This window comes from Elgaria multicarinata, chromosome 12 (genome assembly GCF_023053635.1).
Source record: "Elgaria multicarinata webbii isolate HBS135686 ecotype San Diego chromosome 12, rElgMul1.1.pri, whole genome shotgun sequence".
NCBI lineage: Eukaryota > Metazoa > Chordata > Lepidosauria > Squamata > Anguidae > Elgaria > Elgaria multicarinata.
In genome coordinates this window covers 15,012,413-15,032,153 of record NC_086182.1, presented here as the reverse complement: position 1 = coordinate 15,032,153, position 19,741 = coordinate 15,012,413, and the positions used below count along the sequence as shown (strand labels likewise).

Here is a 19,741-nt window from a genome sequence, read left to right as displayed (position 1 = left end):
ATCCCCAGTCCCTAACCCTCCACCCCACTCCCTGAACATCTACCCCAAATTCTTCTTCTTCCTCCTCCTCCTCTCTGTCTCTCTCTGTCTCTGTGTCTCTCGGGAACTTTGTGTAGGTTCCTGGCATTCACTGCCGGATGGCAGTGGAGGAGGTGGCAGCTGGTTTGGGGTGTGTGTGTGACATGGACATTGTGATGGTTTAAGAGACCCACCTGGGGGGAAAAGGTGGAAAGGAACAACAACCTAACAAGCCAAAAAACAGCAACAGCAAGACACCACCAAACAAGAAGTAAATCAGCTGGTGTTGGATGACAAAAGAATGGGTAAGTGAACTTTTCTTCCTTTGGTAGGACAGCTGCAGCTGTGCTTGTGTGTGTGTGTGTTTGTGTGTATTGTATGTGTGCCTATATCAATCATATGGCTGTTAGCTGAACAACAAGAAGAAACGATGTGAACAACACTAGTGTGTTATTTTGCCAGGTGACTCACTTGCTACTTTTATATTTTTAGAAACTCAGATTTCTCCCCCCCTGTACAACACTCCCCCCCTTTTTTTGTCCCTGCAGTGTTTCTATGTGTAATTAATCTCTGAATGCATGTCCTTACTTACTTGTTATAGAGTATACACATATACATCCCAGAAGAGTTTTGCTCTTTTTCCACTTTGGTTTTTTTTTAAATTTCTGCCCACGCGTAAGTGCATAAATGCATGTTGCATCCACATCTAGAATTTATCCAGCTTTCCTATTTAGCTTGGGGAATGGAGGGGGAAGGGCTGCAATCCAGATTCTTAACCCCTTGCTGCATGGAAGAAGGCAGAGTGGGGAAAGGGTATTGATTGTAGACCTGCTTTTGTGAGGGTTGAGTCCAAAACTGGAAAAGAAACCCCCCCCATCCCATTAGGTGCTAGATCTCCAGAAGTCATTTGATTGTCTCCCCACCTTCCTCCAATTGTGACAGGTTTATTTCTCTCCCCCCATTTGTATCTGTAAGCTGAAATGCATTTCTGCGTGGCTGATGCTCCTGGCAGACAGGCAATGAGAAAAGATCAGAATTGAAATGAAAAACCTTGCCATTAAAGTGAAAAGATCAGAGACAGGAGTCAAAAGCTCTTTAGATTAGAAAATTCCCCACCATCACCCAGACACATTACTTCTAGGATTCAAATGGGGAAATCAGAGGAAATCACTGCATGTTCTCCTTCTCTTGTACTGTCCCTCCCTTCCTCTCCCACCCCAACCTCATAATAACAGCATTATTTATTATTGAGAAGATAATAGCTTTTTCAAAAAGTCTCCTAGTGGAAGAATGGAGTTAAATTGCCAGAAAGATTACAACTCTGGAAAGAGCCACCAGCTCAAACATTTATTACAAGGTCTGAAAAATTCCCCCCCACCCTCTCTCTCTCTGTGTCTGTCTGTCTGTCTGTCTCTGGGGCTGTCTATACGTGATGAAAACCCTGGGGTGGGTGCGCAGTGGCATGGTGTCGATTACATGATGTAGAAGCCACCGTGCAGGCATCTTGGGGCTTCCACCTGAACCTCTGAAACAAAAAAGTTGGGGACTTACCCCAACTTTTTTGTCCAGAGCATGGTGAGGATGGTGCCATCTGTTGCTGTGCTTCAGGGTCACGGTGGCAGAGTGGTCAAGCGAATGGTGACCCCTGATTGGTCACCATCCGGCTGGGGAGGGAGTGGGCCTGTGGGCCAGCGAGTGGAATGGCTGCTGGAATGCCCCCGTGCTGCCTCTGGAGTGGGGAGAATAGTCTCCCTTTTGGAAAGTTCTCAACAAAGCCAGGGGCTCCTCCCTCCCGATGATCCATATAACCCACCCACTAGTGCTCACCCCTGCTTGTGGTGATAACATGGCATGACCTGGCAGGAGCGAAACTGCAGTGGTTCGGGGGCTGACGGCGTCAATGTGCCATCATCCAGACAGCCTCCCTCTCTCTTCTCTCTCTTCCACCCTTCTGCCCCCACATCCCCTTTTGCCCCCACATATTATATGAGCATACACCTGTCATGCAAACACAGGATAGATTTTCTGAGACCTCTGCTCATAGTTATTCAGAGAACGTTGAAAATGTGGATGATATGCCCATCCCTGTACAATAAGTTGTCAGTTATTTGAAATCTAAAAGATGAAAACTGGCAGAAATTTGGAATGGGGAGAGGAGGGATTCTGATGCAGGCAGCTCCGCACTTTTGGTGCTGTGATAGTGCCATTCACATCTAGCTAAAACATTATTCTTTGAATGTCTCTTTGCGATATATAACACAATGCAATGCAATAAATGCAATAAGATATAATAACATAGACATACAGACATATGCTAAAATGAAATAAACCCTATATATTCAAATAGGGTTTATCAATATAAAAGCAATTGTTATATATGAAGATAGAAAGAGGATAGCTGGATATATAAATATAGATTTGTTATTACTACAGTCGTATTTATTTATTTTATAAGGAAGACCCTTTTCCTTCTATTTAGCATCCTGGGACTTCCTCATACACCAGATATAACACATGACCCATGCATGCATGTCTGTCTTTCTTCATGGTTGGATTATGTTTAGCCTGCATTAAAGAATCCTACCTTTGATTCCATCTCAGGAACATTCTTCCTAGATATCTTTCTAGATATATGGCAACATTTTCTTAACTACTAATTGGTCATGTTATAAAGACACCTTTTTTTAAGGTCATCTATATATCTCTTGGAGGGCTGAAGGGTTCTGCACTTGTAAGGTGGTTTATTAACAAACCTTAAAACAAAACTCCTTCTGGAGCTATTAAAATACCCTTGCAGCTTGGACTCATTTCCTTCCCAAAGCTACAACACAGTGACTTGACAAATATGTTTATTGTTAAAACCCCAGCATCCTAGTGATAAGGATGTTCTGGCTGTATGTTGCATGCTGATGCACATGCGGATGAGTCAAAAACAGGTGGGGGTGCTTAAATCTTCTTCAAAGGTCATAAATCACACCAAGGTAATTGAATAACTGTAGTGCTGAGCATAGGAGGAGGTAGCAGCAGAAGAATGGGCACACCAAGAAGGATTGCCAGGGAAAACAAACTAGAACAGGGTGCCTTTCATTTGGCTATACCTGGATGCACTATTGAAGTTCCACTGATGAATTGATGCACCTCTGATTTATTTGACTGGCTTCACAATGTATGTTTGTGGTTTCTTAATATTGCAGGTTTTCATGTAATTAAGCAGCTGAGAGGCATGAGTGCGGTGTTCGTGCTCCTTCCGACAGTGCTGTTTGTGACGTTATCAGGGGCTCAGCGAGCTTGCCCTAAGAACTGCAGATGCGATGGCAAAATTGTATACTGCGAGTCTCATGCGTTCAGAGACATCCCTCAGAACATTTCCGGAGGATCTCAAGGCTTATCGTTACGGTACAACAGCATCCAGAAGCTAAAGCCAAATCAGTTTGCAGGCCTCCACCAGCTCATATGGCTATACCTTGACCATAATTACATCAGTTCTGTAGATGAGGATGCCTTTCAGGGCATCCGTCGGCTGAAGGAATTAATTCTGAGCTCCAACAAAATTACCCACTTGCACAACAAAACGTTTCACCCGGTCCCCAACCTCCGTAATCTGGACCTGTCATACAACAAGCTGCAGGCACTACAGTCTGAGCAGTTCAAAGGTCTCCGCAAGCTCTTGATCTTGCACTTGCGGTCAAACTCATTGAAAACAGTCCCAATTCGAGTTTTCCAAGATTGTCGCAATCTCGATTTTCTGGATTTGGGCTACAACCGCCTACGGAGTTTATCTCGCAATGCCTTTGCTGGCCTCCTGAAGCTAACAGAGCTCCACTTGGAGCACAACCAGTTTTCTAAAATCAACTTTGCTCACTTTCCCCGTCTCTTCAGCCTCCGCTCCATTTACTTGCAATGGAATAGGATCCGATCCATCAGCCAAGGTTTGACATGGACTTGGAGTTCCTTACACAACTTGGATTTATCAGGGAATGACATTGCAGGGATTGAACCTGGGACATTCCAATGCCTGCCCAACTTGCAAAAGCTCAATTTGGATTCCAACAAACTCACCAACATCTCTCAGGAGACTGTCAATGCCTGGATTTCTTTAATATCCATCACTCTATCTGGAAATATGTGGGAATGTACTCGAAGCATTTGCCCCCTGTTTAATTGGCTTAAAAACTTCAAGGGGAACAAGGAGAGCACCATGATTTGTGCAGGCCCTAAGCATATCCAGGGTGAAAAGGTGAGTGATGCTGTAGAAACCTACAACGTTTGTGCTGAAATCCCAGTCGTGGTCACTGAAAAGCCCTACCAGGCACCTAAAACTCAGCAGAGGCCTATCTTTATTCCAAAACCTACTCTCCCCAAACTGGAAGACTATCAACCAACATCTTTTACACCAAGCCCTTCTCCAGATTTCCCAACATCTGGACCAGAACCAGAGTACGAGCATGTTTCCTTTCACAAGATTATTGCTGGAAGTGTTGCCCTCTTTCTGTCGGTGGCTATGATTTTGTTGGTCATCTATGTCTCATGGAAGCGCTACCCAGCCAGCATGAAACAGCTCCAGCAACACTCTCTTATGAAGAGGCGCCGGAAAAAGGTCCGAGAGTCTGAAAGGCAAATGAACTCCCCTTTACAGGAGTATTATGTGGACTACAAGCCAACAAACTCTGAGACCATGGATGTATCGGTTAATGGATCTGGACCCTGCACGTATACCATTTCTGGCTCCAGGGAATGTGAGGTATGAACCATGATCCTCCTAAATCCATTTCTGCTGCTGGGAAGGAGAGGTAAATGTTTGAAGCTCTTGAGGTGTCTCTAATCATTAGAAAGATTAATGAGCCTTTTTGCTTTTGGGTTTGCTCAGTGTGAAAGGTTATTTAATTAAATTACAGCAATCAGGATAGTGACAGTGGTTATTTTCAACAGTTCAGACTCAAAAGGGGTTTGCTCAAGGATGAGATGAGGTTGGAATAAATAGCAAGGATGAAGGCATTTGGGCCTGTCTTTAGCCTCAAACCATTTTATGTTGGCTTAAAGTTGTTGGCTTCACAGGCATTGCATCTTCTGCCACACCCTTGATGTAAAGAAAATATGAGGTTGTATTTTGTTAGCTCCTTACAGTGGGTGAGAGACTGAACACCATAAAAACATGCTGGTTTTGCATGGGGGTCAGTGCAAAAATCCCACATCTCTTCTGACTCTTCTCAAATGTATTACCAAGTGGATGACTTTATAAACCCCTTGCCCCCCGCCCCACTCAGCTGCATTTTTGTCATCCTTCCTCAATGCATGTAAGAATGTGGCTTTCAATATCTCCTGGGAATGGAAGGAAGGAAGATAACAGTGTTAAGTCCTTTCTGAAGTGCCTTGATAAATAAAGAAGGATTTAAATGTGGACCTTTTTATTTTTGGTTGTTTTTGCTGAAATTAGGAAAGTAAAAGGAACACACATCAAAGTTTCAATTAGCAATGGCAGGATAGAGGCAACATCTACTTAGTAGCTTGTGTGTCAGTTACAGACCTGCAGTAACCAATGAAGAATTCCATTTGATCTGAGTCCCTTTATATCAGGTGGATGTTTGGGTTCTAGTTTGTACAATATATGTTGGCAGGGATCCGTCTTGCTGTTTCCAGAGTCAGGAAACCCACAGCTTCATAGAGGATTGTTGCAAATCAGTGGTGATGGTGGTGGTGGGGAGATTGCTAATTCTGATTATGTTTATGCATATTGGCACAATGCACTTGGAAGTTGGGGAGATGAGATCCCCCCCCCCCACATGTTGAGTAATGGTAGGATTTAAGCCTCTCACTCATTGTGTTGCTTGATAACTCAAACCAGGTTCCAGGTCTGAACATGAAAAGAGCTATAGTACAGTGTAAATCTGATCTCAAAATCTGACAACCTTGATAGGGGTTTTTTCGGTCTGTGTATGTGATGAGATGAATTTACTTAAGATCAAATGTAACTCAGATGGACACACTCTTGTGTGGATTTCTGTGGCAGTACTGCAACATGACTCCCTCGGTTTCGCATGCCAGCCTATTTAGCGTCTATGTGCACTCGAGTAGAATGACAATTGGAACTACAATTGAAGTATTGACTTCTTTCTTTGTAGCTGGCATTCTTTGGAGCTTTGATTCATATATCCTTGAATTTCATGAGGAGGAAGAAAGGGGAACAATATCAACAGGGTTTTAGTGACCCAACAGTGGAATGGACTGAAAGGAGAAAGGAATATCCAAATATTTAATGACTTGTCATGCTTATTTTTCTGCCTACCTTACAAATGCTCTTCTCTATCCAATTTTATGTCAGTCTAATTTTACCTTCACCCATAGGATCTTAAATCTCAGAGAAAGAGGAACAAGCCGTTAAGTCCCCATTAAAACCCACTGAACTCAATGCATTGCTTGATGTGAGTTTATTGGGACTTAGCAAATGTGCATAGCGCATATCAGATGTCATGCTTGACAGATCACTGTAATCTGAACTTGCTCAGTGTCAACAGAATAAGAGCCATAGCTCCTCCTCAGGGAGACAGAGAGAGTCTGGGATTATTTTTCCTTCCATTTTGAAATGAAATGCATGATGCAATATTTCAGCTTGGAAGAATCGAAGGCCAGCCCCACTCTCTCATGAACTAACGGGAGGATAAGCATTGCCAGTTTGTCGCTTTCGCTTCTGTTTACAAATGACTGTTTTGCAAAAGGAACAAGCGTATTATTTAAGTGGAGACTAAATATCATTTGCCCTTTTCCATGGCAGTAATAAAAAGATGGCAAATGCTATATGGCCTTTGACAGCAAAGTGCTAAAACCTTATCATGGATCTTGAGGGCAGTGATAACTACAGGCTGGAATGCTGGCAAACCAATTACAGATGGACTGTTGTAACAACAACGCAATGAGCAAAGTCAAGGACATTTAATTCAAATGCAGGTAATTAGATGTTTGTGCTTCCCTTAAATGCCCTGATGCAATCTGAAGAGAGAAGAAATACAACCACAAACAGACTTTGGCAAAGCAACAATATATATAGATCTGGGAGCTGTAGAGAATTGTGTTCTGATGTGCTCACAGTGAATGAGTGTAGCTTTCATTGGGTTTATATAATTTAGTCTAGAAATTATATAATATAGCTATAGTAAATGAGTGTAGGTTGGATTAGGTTTGCTCATGAAGGAAATGAGTGGTTTAGTCATGGGCGTAGGTTTTATTAGGTTTACCCATATAGAAAATTAGTGTAGTTTTACTCATATTGTACATGGATGTAGATTTGATTGGTATTATATAGTTAGTATATACCTGGATAAAGGGCTGAATTCAGGGGCAATGTAAACCTCTGGTGCACCCTTCTCTCTGCTGGTGGCCCTTGACTATGACATCACTTACATTCCCACAATCCTGAGAGTGACAGTATGACAGGGGAATTGTGGGAAATTTAAATGCCTACCATTTCTAGCTGGGTGGTGGCATTGTGTGATCCCCATTTCCAGTCAGTCTCAGCTCAACTGAGACCCAACTCAAAACAGGGCCAGATTTTTTGAATGAGGAAAGTTCATTTTTTGAGCTCCTCCCTGCCCAAGACTCACACCATCCCCCCTCAAGAAAAAAAAAGAAAAAAAGAGGAGGAGGAGGAGAAGAAGAAGAAGAAGCATCAGCAGCAGCTTGTTCAGGTGCCTTGTCATGTATGGTGGTGGGTTGGGATGAGCTTGATGGGTCACAAGTTATATGCAAGCCTAAAATAAATCAGAATTTCTAAAAAGGCAAACGTTTCCTAAAACAATGGCTAATAACCCACGGAGCCTTAATTACTCCATATGAGAACAAGTGCAGTGCTCTGATAAGTGATTTGCAATATGCTTGGGACATGGCAAATTTCCAGAGGAATTCTGGAACTTGTCAGCCAACAGGATCTAATCTGATGAGCTGTCACAGACTGTATGTGCTCAGACTATAGAGACTTCCTCAGCCAGTAGATACAGGAATGTGGGAAGCTGCCTTATACTGGGTAACACCATTGGTCCATCTAGCCCAGTATTGTCAATGCTGACTGGCAGCCGCTCTCCACAGATTGAGCCAGAGTTGGTTTCCCCCGCACCCCCCAATCCTAATTGGAGATGTCAGGGTTAGAACCTAGGACCTTCTGCATGCTGAGCCAAGTGTTCCTCAAAAAGAGAACAGAAGTTTGCAAGACCAGCCCATCAGATCATTGGTAGCATAGATCCTTTGGATTTAATTCCAGGCCTGGTATTAATTCTAAGAACCTAGCTTTGGACTTTTGTTGGATTAACTGAGCAGTGTGTAATTCCTCGTCCATGTCAGATCCTGGCTTCCAGGTCAGGCTGCAGACCTGAGCTAGAGAATGCAGATTCAGATTTACCAGCGGTGTGGTTCTGATGGCAATGAGACAGTGATTCTGCTCTGGGTTTTACTCAGAACCATACAGGAGCTATCCAAGGTGTTGAATGGTTTCAGCACTTTGGATAGTTCCTTCGGAGTTCTGACTGGTTCCAATTGAAACCCAGAGCGGATTCACCAGCCCACAGACATCAGAGCCACCAGCCTCCACTGAGATTTACACAAAATCATATACAGCCTGATTTCCTCATGAAAGGCATTTGGCAGTAGTGGAACAACACCCAATAATCCTTCTGCATCAGCCTTGCCCAAAGTGGTGGATGATGGGTGCTGTAGTTCAAGACATCTGGAGGGCACGAGCTTGGGGAAGGCTGATTTATAAGCTCCCTTGCCATCTCAATATTATCCAGAGGTCATTTAACAAGTGGCAGGGAACATGTATCTTAGATCATTAAGATTCTATGATTCATTCCTTCATTGTTGCATCTTGTCACATTCTTGGAAGTCTAATCCTTGATCAGCTACTCACCACAACTCTCAAGGACCCTTCATGTTGTGAGTGGGGTGGGGGATGGAGCCATCATTTGTTTTCTTGTTAGTTTAAGACAGGCCCATCTTCCTCCATCTCCTTTCCAAAGTGGATCGTGCTCAGCTGACCTTCTGAATACTTGCAACTCAGTTTAGAGAAAGTTAAGTGTGCCTCCCACTGAAATCATCAAAGGGACTTAAATGCTTAATGGTATACTTAAACAACCTTGATTTCAAGGTAGCTTATGCACCATTTCACATTATCTGGATTACAGTTTTAGGCTTCAATCCTGTTCCCTTGTCAGGCAGGGCAGGATGCAAAACAGCATCATAGATTCAAAGAGCTAGAGGGAGCCTTCTCTGCCTCTATCTATTCCAACCCCATGCTTGATGTTGGACATCCAGAGCGAGGGATTCCCCAATGGATGGCTGTCCAGCCTCTGTTCGAAGACTTCCAGTGAGGGAGAGCCCTGACCCCAGATTATAGGTACCACTATCAAACTGTTAAGGAGTTGACCCCCGACCCCTATTTTAATTGGAATAAACCCTCCTGTAATTTAAGACTATTTGATCTAGCCTTGCCATTTGGGGCAATCGAGTACAAATCTTTGCCCTATTTTTATAGTGGTCACGTGTCATATTTTACTGAAGGTAGTCCTCTATTTGAAGGGCTGTCCAAGGACAGGCCTCTATTTTAAATGGATATTGTTGTTTTTATGCCTTTGGTGGTTTTAATTTTTTGTATATTTGTTTTTAATGTTCACTTTTTTAACCTTTGTAAACTGTCCAGAGAGCTTTGGCTATGGGGCAGTATATAAATGTAACAAATAAATATTTTGAATGTGTCCTCCATTTGAAGTGCTGCCCAGTCCAAGTCCAGTTTAAGTATAAAGACCTAAGAAGGGAAAATAGGGGCCTTGATGTTGCTCGCTAATACTTAGCATCTGGACAGTAGAATGAACAGCAGGCACACTTGTCACCTGGACACCGTCTTCCCCACTATGGCGAGATGGATTGTATTACTATTTAAACCATACTAATTTCTTTTGACATTTGCATCGCTCTCTGTAAATTAGCATACGCAAATGTTATGCAAAGCTGCGTCCTCTTTTGTCCTCTTCTATGTGACAGTCCTTCTGAAGAGCCCTTAGAAGAAGCCAGTGCAATTCTCAATTCCTCACCAGGAATTCCTATCCCAGGGAGATGTGTGTGGCATCATAACTGCTGGCTTAAAAATAACAGCATCAACCATGGAAGACTTGCATTTCATCCTTAAAAAGCATCAGCTGCTGCTGCTACTACTGATTTGTGTCTGTCCATGTCTTAATTGCAATTGTGCATTTTCATATAGTATTGTAACGCCAGTGTGCCCAAAAAGGGAAGGTTAAAAATCTATGCCATCATATCACCATCGTTATCATCATCATCTTTACAGATTTTCTTTATTTCTCAATCACTCTTTCCTAGGCTATAATGTTCAGAAGCAGCACTTGATACAGGGCCATACTGGCTTTTATAAGAATCCATTCTTCCCCACGTTCCACCACACCGGGTGAAGGATTGCAGCAAAAAAGCATGAAACAGAGGAAGTTAAGCACTGCCTAGATTCCTTAATATAGAGCCTCGTGTGGCACAGAGTGGTAAAGCAGCAGTTTCTGCAGCTGAAACTCTCCCCACAGCCTGAGTTCGATCCCAGCGGAAGCTGGTTTCAGGCAGCCGGCTCAGGTCGACTCAGCCTTCCATCCTTCCGAAGTCGGTAAAATGAGTACCCAGTTAGCTGGGGGAAAGGTAATAAGGGCCGGGGAAGGCAACGGCAAACCACCCCGCTATAAGGCCTGCCAAGAAAACATCAGTGAAAGCTGGCATCCCTCCAAGAGTCAGTAATGACTCAGTGCTTGTATGAGAGGTTCCTTTCCGTTTCAGATTCCTTAATGCTAAACATAGTTAGCCCAAACTGTAACTTGCAAACCTGCTCTGTATTTAGGAGTGTTAAAACCAGTGGAGGTTGGTGCCTCCAATTTCAGTGGGGCTTTGAATCCCTTCTGGGTTTCATTCAGAAAAGGCCAAGAATCTTAAAAAGAGCTATCCAAGGTGCTGAACCTATCAGGGGATAGGGTTAAGCATTTTCAATAGCTCCTTTATTGCTCTGGCTGGTTCAGACTGAAACCCAGAACCAATTCATAGCCCCACCACAATTAGTGCCATCAGCCACCACTGGCTAAAGCTATGTTTAGTCTTTCTGCTGCTGGTGCTGCCACAATGCTAATCATAGTTGACTGTGAAAGGGACAAGGGGACGTTGCCCATGGTGGAAGAGCCCACTCACCCAAATTGGGCTTTCAGCCTTCTAAACACAATACGTCTGCACCAAGTCTTTGAAAAGGGCTGATGAAGGAAGTAAAGCATATCATGTTTTCTATTATTGCAATACCTGAGATACTGACTTTATATTTGGTCTGTGAGGAGGCTGCCAGATTTCAGCTCAAGTCAATGATAAATATTCCTCCATTTCCTTCTTACTAGAAAATACCATGGACTTGATGGATGTTATGTATCTCTTCTTTTAAACCTGGACAATTAGGGTGATGTGGTAGCAAGTGATATAAGGACAGTAAGGCATGCTGAAATAAGAAACTTTGCTTGAATGCATTATTTTTGTCTCTATAGCTACCAGGTCCCACTCATAAAAAGGGCAGAGATGCACCATGTGGTACTTAGACACCAGGACTGGGAGACCTGCCTAGTATCTTAAGCAATAAAGAAACGGGTTCATAACCAGCAGAAGGAGAAATGGAGAATATAGATCCCTTTAAATAATTAAAGCTGTCAGACAAATGCACCTCTGGAAGGAATCATATCTTGTAAGGGGGAATCATAATTCAGTTCTGTCTCCCTGAAGGCCTGTCCCATTCATCGTATCTAAAGCTTGGCTTTTATAAAGAGGGATGATTTAGAAGGCGGAAGGGGAGAAGCTCTAGGGCTTGCAATGAAGCATTAGGATTCTTAAGGGCATGTTTAAGTTACTCGACATTTTATGACCATAAAAACCTCCAAACAAACAAACTCAGATTTCTATATATTTTTGTTTATTTGTTCAGTCGCTTCCAACTCTTTGTGACTTCATGGACCAGCCCACGCCAGACCTTTCTGTTGGCTGTTGCCACCCCTAACTCCCCCATAATATGTAGTGTGTGTGTGTGTGTGTGTGTAGAGTAGCTGAAAAGAAAAATATTTATCCACTTTTTTTCTGTTGATTTGGCTGCGTATCTGGGTTTCTTTGTTTTTTTAAAAAACACCTAAACATTACTTTTCAAAAATAGTCTTTCACTAGAAAGATTGCAAGAAACAAAGTATGCTAACATTATGGCCTTTTGTACATGAAGCATTTTTCATGCACTCACCATTCCCTAGTCATGGTTGTTTACAAATACTGTAGACGCCCTCATGACCCTCCAGTTTTGCTTCTGTGTTTATCCGCACTTTCAGCAAGTTTGATTTAGAGCAGGGAGATTGCCGAAATTGTGAAAGCAAAAGAAAACATAATTTCCTCTTGTGTATTTGTTCTATTCTACTATACTACAGTGCCACCTATAAGTGATATAGTGGAAAAGCAGGAAAGAAAATGCCCTCATGTAATGCTACAATCTCAACACTATGATGAAATGGAACTAGTTACAGTGGATCAAAAGCTGATTAATAGCCTCACATAGTATACCACATCTACTTCTCCTGTTGACCTCTAATAGAATCATAGAATTGGGGAGGTATTTGTAGGCCATCTAGTCTTCTGCCCTTAGGAATAGTTTCTTTCATGAGAGGAGGTTATTTCCTCATAATCTGAAAGCAGCAACCCTAGGTTTGTACTGAAGAATCCTGGGGCAATCTGCATCCTCTGTCAAGTAAACACTGCTATGCAGAAAGGGATGCTTCATGTGGGCGCCTTATAGACAGCCAAAGGATTGTGTAGCTAACATGCATGATGGGGCAGGTCTAGGAATGGATGGAGTATTCCACCTTTGACCGCCTGCCACTTGCTGAACCCTTGTCACTTACTTGACCCAGGTAAGAAGCATAGGATGGACCACTGGGGAGACTTCAGGTGCTTGGCTCATTCTTGTCTGTAAAGGTTTCATTTGCATAAATAGTGGGCTTAAAGGGGTGATGTACAAAATGTTATAGGCATTCATTGGTTTGGGATGATCTGAGACAGGATGCAAATTGATTGAAGAATTTATTTTATGTGAATGATCGGGATAAGAAATTAATTGGCTCTGTCCTCCTGTGAAATTGAAATAAATCCTAGAAATTATTTTTTATATATATTTGCATACCTCGGTATAAATCAACATATGCAAATGGTATGCAGATTTGTCCTCAATGGGCCTGGGCCTGACACTTTTAAATGGCTAGTGATGCCCCTATGTAATATAAAAGGATGTATACTTGGAAGTGAAAGAGGTCTGATACGTTGACTTCCATTGAACCCCTTCCTATGATGCTGTCTTCCAGGCTTGTTGGGCTCATGGTGTGATGGGAGGTGGCAGTGAGATCACGGCCACAATATTTGTTTCTGACAATGCCACAAGAGTTGAGTCATTCCAAGTCACTGTGGTGGGAAAATGGCTGGTTGGCAGGATATTCTTGGAAACAATGGGAGAAACAGGGTGGAAGCAGGTAATGGCAGTAAATAGAATTCATTTCATGTACTGTGTGACTCTGTAATCTTTACAGAGCGGAAGTGAGTAAGTAATGGCTTCTGTGAGAAGTCCTTGGGAATTGAAACACATTCAAGAACGAAATATATTCCCGCTGATTCTTTTCAAGAATGAAAGTAACCCTCTGATAAGATAGCTGTGTGGCTTGGACAGAACAGGCCTTGAATTGGGGGATTGATATTGCAGTGTATATGGAGATACTGCATTGGCGATGAAGATACTGGCAGTGATTGGCTGAGACGCCCAGATGTCAAGGAGCTGAGGGGTGGAATTAGGGTTCCTCAGAAGCCATTAGTTAAGCTGCTGCAATTCTAGAGAAAGGCATGGTAAGCAGATTGACTTCTACAGGGAAGGAGAGAAGAAAAGGAGCAGAACAGGAGAAAGCAATGGGAGTTTGTGAAGACAGTGGGAAGCAGGAGGAGCCCTAGGGAAGGAGACTTGAAAGAGGGGAGGTATTTGTAGGCCATCTAGTCTTCTGCCCTTAGGAATAGGGGGCCTATTCCTAAGGGCAGAAGAGGGGGCCCCTTGAAAGAGGGGGCCATGTGGAGGGCTGTGAAGAAGTAAGAGGAAAAGGGCACTGTGTGGAAAGGAGGAATACTTTAAGATATTCACGGACAGAGATTACAGGTGGGTATGGCTGGAAATTGCAAAGGTGTGGAAGGCCAAACTTCATAAACTGATTTGAAATAACTGAAGTAAGTCTTTGTGTGTGTGTTTGCTCGCTTAGTATGATAGAATACTGAGCTTCTTCATTCTGATTTAAAACAAAACAAAGCAAAACAAAAACAGCATAGTCAGATGCTATCGGCCTCAGCCCCATTTCTCCGGAACTCTGTAGTCCCCTTTGCACCCGGCATGTCAACCTCTTTTGAAAATGTGCCATTGGTTGCATAATTGGAGCACCTGCTCCCATTGCTTTTTGTAAAAAAAACCTGATTCATGCGCCGAGATGGCGTTTGAGCTTCCTTCAAAATCTGATCTCTCAAAAATATGACACAGAAATATCTGTGCTCTTTTGTTTCCAGTTGTAGAAGCATGAAGCTAGAGGAGAAAAATAAATAAATAAGGCAATGATGCAGGTGTATGTTCAGCACAAAGGAAAGGAAAAGAGGAAAAATGAAAGGAGGGCGGGGGGGGGAAAGAACTCCCTTGGTATTCTAGCAAAGTAATTGTGTGAGGATCTGTATTCGGTTCTGGGTTAAGATGACACAGACATCTCTTCCTGTATCCCCCCCTTTTTAAAAAAACCCACTAGCTGTCAGTATCTGAATCTCCTCCCCATTTACAATATTGTGGGGTTTTAACCTCTTTATATTATCGTTACCTTTTTTCTTTTTGCATCTATCAGGCAAATACATATATCAAAACCATGAGTGGCAATGCACCATTTAAATTGTACGTCTAAATAAAATAGAAAGGGATTGCTTACAAAATCAGAGCAGGTTCCGTGAATCATGTAGCATGCCCCATGGAAGAGTTCCCGTTTTAATCCAAATTTGAAATCTAGGTTTGACATGGATTTGCAATCCCCAGTGAGTGAAAAGCTCTGCAGTTTGGGTTTTTGTTTGGCTTGGCTTTCTCATGAGATGTGTTTGCTCAGACTACTGATGGTTTCTAGTTGCAAATGTTTATTGGGTATTTAAAAAATAAAATGGGGGGGGGTGGACGTTTGTTGCTCTTGATATTATTCCTGGTTTTTCTATTAATTTATTATCCTTTTCTTTTGCTTTGCTTTCTTCCTCTTCGAAGCTGTCTTGAGAGTCCCCCACACACCTTTTAACGTATCCTAAAATTATTTTAAATGAATAAATAATATTAAAACAATCCTCAGAGGTCTGTTTTTTTATCTATTTATATGCTCCAAGGATGAGCCTTGGCATTTAATGCAGACACTGAAGCTGAGTTTTGGTGAGCTATTGCAGTAATCCAAACGAGAGATAAAATATTTCTATTTTATCACGTATAAGAAAGTAAACATACTTGCTCAAATAAAAGTGAGATATCAATTCTCTTATGGACCTACGGTCTCCTGTGCTTTGCTAACTACAGGAAAAGTTGCCAGGCATTTAAACCCACAATAAGTGTAATAGAGACCATAGCTCTGTGGCAGAGTACCTGGTTTTCATGCTGATGGTTGCAGGTTCAGTCTCTGGCATGTCTAGATAAGGCTGGAAAAACTCCTGCTGTAAGCAGTTGCCAGTCAGTGTTGACAATACTGGGCTGACTCAATATAAGGTAGCTTCCTATGTTCTAGAATGTAAGCACCCTTGAACGAGTCCTTTGGCGTCTTAAAGCTAAAACTCATCAGTGGAGACTGGTGGCTCTGATGTCAGTGGGGCTGTGAATACCCTCTGGGTTTCAGTCAGAACCAATCAGAACTGTAGAGGAGCTATCCAGATGTTGTTTCAGCACCTTGGATAACTCCTTCACAGCCCCACTGACATTGGAGCCACCAGCCTCCACTGCAATACCATTTACCATGACATGAACTTCATATTCGAAGAGGCTTCTTCACCAGAAGTGCGTGTGAGAGACAGAAAACCCTTGGGATAGGCTTAGCTCTTGAGGCCCTGAACTGTTTAGAAAAATGAATGACTCTGCTGTAGAAATAAGTCCAGAACCTTCCGTAAGTTTGACCTTTGCTGTAAATGCCTCATTGCTTTTCCTGAGAGGACAGAATGTGAGTTGGAACAACCTGCTCATTTTAACTCCAGAGCCTGTTTTTACTTTGCGCTGCCACCTGCTGAAAAGAGGTAATGACTAGTTTTAAGCTGAGTTGGAAGGTATAAGGTTGAAGGGACAAAAATAATGGTTATATGTTACGTTGCATATCTTAGTCCCCTCTGTTTGAAAAGTCAGAAGTCTCCCAGCAAGAGGCTGGATGATACCTATGCCCCCCCCCCTCTCTCTCTCTCACACACACACATACACATATCCCAAGTTAGAGAAGCTGCAAAATTGCTTAGGATCTCGATGCAGAGGCTGAAAGTGAAACTTCTATGGAGTTTTAAGGGAGACATGAGGTGAAGGTAGAGGAGTTTATTTTATTGTTCACTTCATTCCGGATCTGTCAGGAAGCTAGATAGTTCCAGAAGGAAGGGGCCAGTTTGCTCAGACAGCAAGAACCCAGACGCTTATGTCCTTGCTTCCTAGTTAGAAAGAGACCCAGTATATTGTTTCACACCATTCCTTTCTCCAGGAACCTCATGTTTATGCTAGTAATCTCAGGTGAAGAGCATAGATTACACTTGCCATGGAGATGGCAGCAAGTGACCACTGTCCCAGCTGCTATGACAAAAGGACTTTGATGTGCAAGTCACCATCCACCATCATATTCTGAGTGGGCAGGAATGATTAGCGGCTTCCCACTGGCTCAGTTCATAACTGGCTCAGTATTTGTTTTAGGTCTCTTGGAAAAAAAATTTTGTGAGGGAGGGAAGCTGCCCCCTTCCCCTGAGAGTCCTCCTCCAGCTCCTAATGCAAGCCCAGGGAAGCTCCCCACCATCCTTCCTTACAGATTAAGCCCCAAAGCTTAACCTTGTGATGGGTAATGGTGGAAGCTTGTAGGGCTGGCACCCATGAATGCAAGGCTGGAGAGGCCAAAAAGGAGGAGACTGAGGGCTTATTACATGTTGTCAACTGCTCTTCCTGGTTCAATAGTTATAGCTGATTCTGATTCTTCAAGCTATGACTTTTTCCTCCTCCCAAATAGACCTGTGATCCAGAATAGGCCCTTATTCCTGAGTGGACCCCAGGCCAAGGGGGGCATGGGCCAAATTCAAATCTAGGAAAGGTCTTGGAGGTCATATTCCATATTCCAAAGGCAAAGTGGGTGTGGCTCAACATGTTATTGTCACTGATTTTAAGTCTGCTTAGAAGTAAGCAAGACAAGGCTTCTGCATGTCTATTCAGAAGTATGCAGCTTTGAATCACACAGCAGCACTTTCAGATAGCAACCCATGTACCATGTCTCTGCATGTCTACTCAAAAATAAGGGTGGGCAGCATGTCTGTTCACAAGTAAGGGGGATACTCTGAATGTTTACTTACAAAGAAGCATGGCAAGTGAAAAGCTTTTATTACAACCCTGGAAAAGAAAAGTCCTGATGAGGATTCTGAGTCTTCCACTTGGTCCCCTACTGCCTGGGCTCTGAGGAACTATGGGACATGGGAGGAGAGTTGGGAATAAGGCAGGGATTGGGATAGGTTTGAAGGGGTTCTTCAAGCCCCTAGGTGAGTCATCTCCATGATATAATTCCTCCAGTCCCACCATGTCTTTTGTGGGAGTGGGGTTTCCTTGGAATCTCACTCCTGCTCCTCGAAAAAGGGGTCCCCCTCAGGAAAGCCTGACACTTGGTGACAGCTGCAGCAGAGCCCAAAAGCCTTAACTGTAAGGCCAGGATGATTCATTGCTGCTTTACATTTAAGGCAAAAGGCAATGGACACTGCAAAGGATCATGGGAAATGTAACTTTCCAGCGCTTCTTAGCTCAGTTGATTCAGCCAGGATTCACTTACCTAATTGATGGACACAGGAAGGCTGTTTTTACCGGCATCTCTATGACAAATTGGAACAAGTGCACCAGCCCTCAGGGCAGGCAAATGAATTTATTCTGATAGTCTACTATCTTATGCAATCCATGGTCAATTGCATTCTCTTGCAGAAAGCACCCCCCTCTCCCTCTCTCTATATATACTGTATATATGAGACTGACTCTTTTAGCTGAATGTTCTTTTAAAGTATGAATGCTTTAAAACAGCATTTCAAAACAAATTTCATGCACCCTCTTTCTCCTGGAGGAAAGTAACGTCATTAGGCAGGTGTATCGTGCAACCAGAAAACAGAAAGCAAAAGAAAATGAATGTGTTTGGTGCTAGAGAGTGATTATTGAAATAAGTCTGAATTGAACACATTTCTCAGGTTTGTAGATTCAGCATGCTAACTTTGTAAGAAATGGCTTTCATTTTGAACCTAAGATTGACATTTTAGTGCATTGACTTTTGTTTTAGGATTTTTGAATATTCAGTTTCAGCTCCTGAAATTAAATGTATTGAAATTAGAACTGCAGAAACATAGATTTTGGACATGACTGCTTCTGTAATCTGAAATGTAAATCAAGCAGCAAGAAGCTGTGACTCTCCAAAACTACACTATTGAGATATGCAATTGGCCAAACTATCTCAATAATAATAATAATAATAATAATAATAATAATAATAATAATAAAATAAATAGTCCTTTAAGCTTCAAATAATATTCTGTCCTCTTCACCTCAATACAATGGACACAGTTACAGCAGTAACATTCTTTATGAGGAGAAAGCCTATATACACCAGTTGCTGAGGAGTATGGACAGTAGGGTGTTGCTTCACCTTGTCCTGCTTGGAGGTTCATGGTCTACAATTGGTTGGCCACTGTGTGAACAGAGTGCTGGACTAAATGGACCATTGGTCTGATCCAATATGGCTCTTCTTATGCTCTTATTGAAATTTGGTGTGTTGAATTTGGTTAGGTTCCACGGTTCCACTGGCAGATATTTGAACTCTTTCTCCCTCTGTCTCTCTCTGATTTAAGTTTGCAAATTCAGAATAGTGATTGATTTTTCAGAATACTGAGAGCTAATTTGGCACACTTTATAAATTTGATCGTTGTGTATTCCAATATTAACCTACTTTATTTGCGCTTCCTAAACTCATGTGCAGATCAGAATGTAGTTATTAACAGGCTTTTCACACTTCCCTAACGTTCCAACAAAGTCCTTGGTTTGAAAGAAAAGAAAAGAAATCCAAAGATATTTCAAATGTGTATTTTTCATATATAAAACACATTTAGGAGTGTACAGTACGTTCTGTGAGGAAATATATATTTAGAAATATTTAAATGCAAATTAGTTACAGAAATAAGAGAAAAATAATAATTCAGAAATGGAAAAAAGAATCAATTTACGGATGAACACACACTAAAGTGATATGGGGCTGATTCATCCATCGCTAGCCCCAGTCTAGGTATAGTTACGTGCAACCAGTCATACAGAATGAACAGTGGCACTGATGCATATCTCTATGTGCATCACAAGATGCATTCAGCCAGTTCAGTGGGCCAGATGTACATCACAATG

General features: G+C 42.4%; 1 protein-coding gene across 3 annotated transcripts in view; it reads left to right on the top strand.

The window, feature by feature from the left end:
- Positions 1 to 251: 251 nt before the first annotated feature.
- The window catches only part of LRRTM4 (leucine rich repeat transmembrane neuronal 4), a 482,836-nt gene continuing 463,346 nt past the window's right edge, over positions 252 to 19,741 (top strand). For 2 of the 3 annotated variants that reach the window (XM_063139256.1, XM_063139255.1), the window contains exons 1-2: positions 252 to 323; positions 3,213 to 4,759. In XM_063139256.1, the coding sequence (XP_062995326.1) occupies positions 320 to 323; positions 3,213 to 4,759 (1,551 nt within the window). In that variant the 5' untranslated portion in view covers positions 252 to 319. Of the gene's footprint in view, positions 324 to 3,212; positions 4,809 to 19,741 lie in introns of all 3 variants that reach the window. The other variant, XM_063139257.1, reaches the window with a different exon arrangement.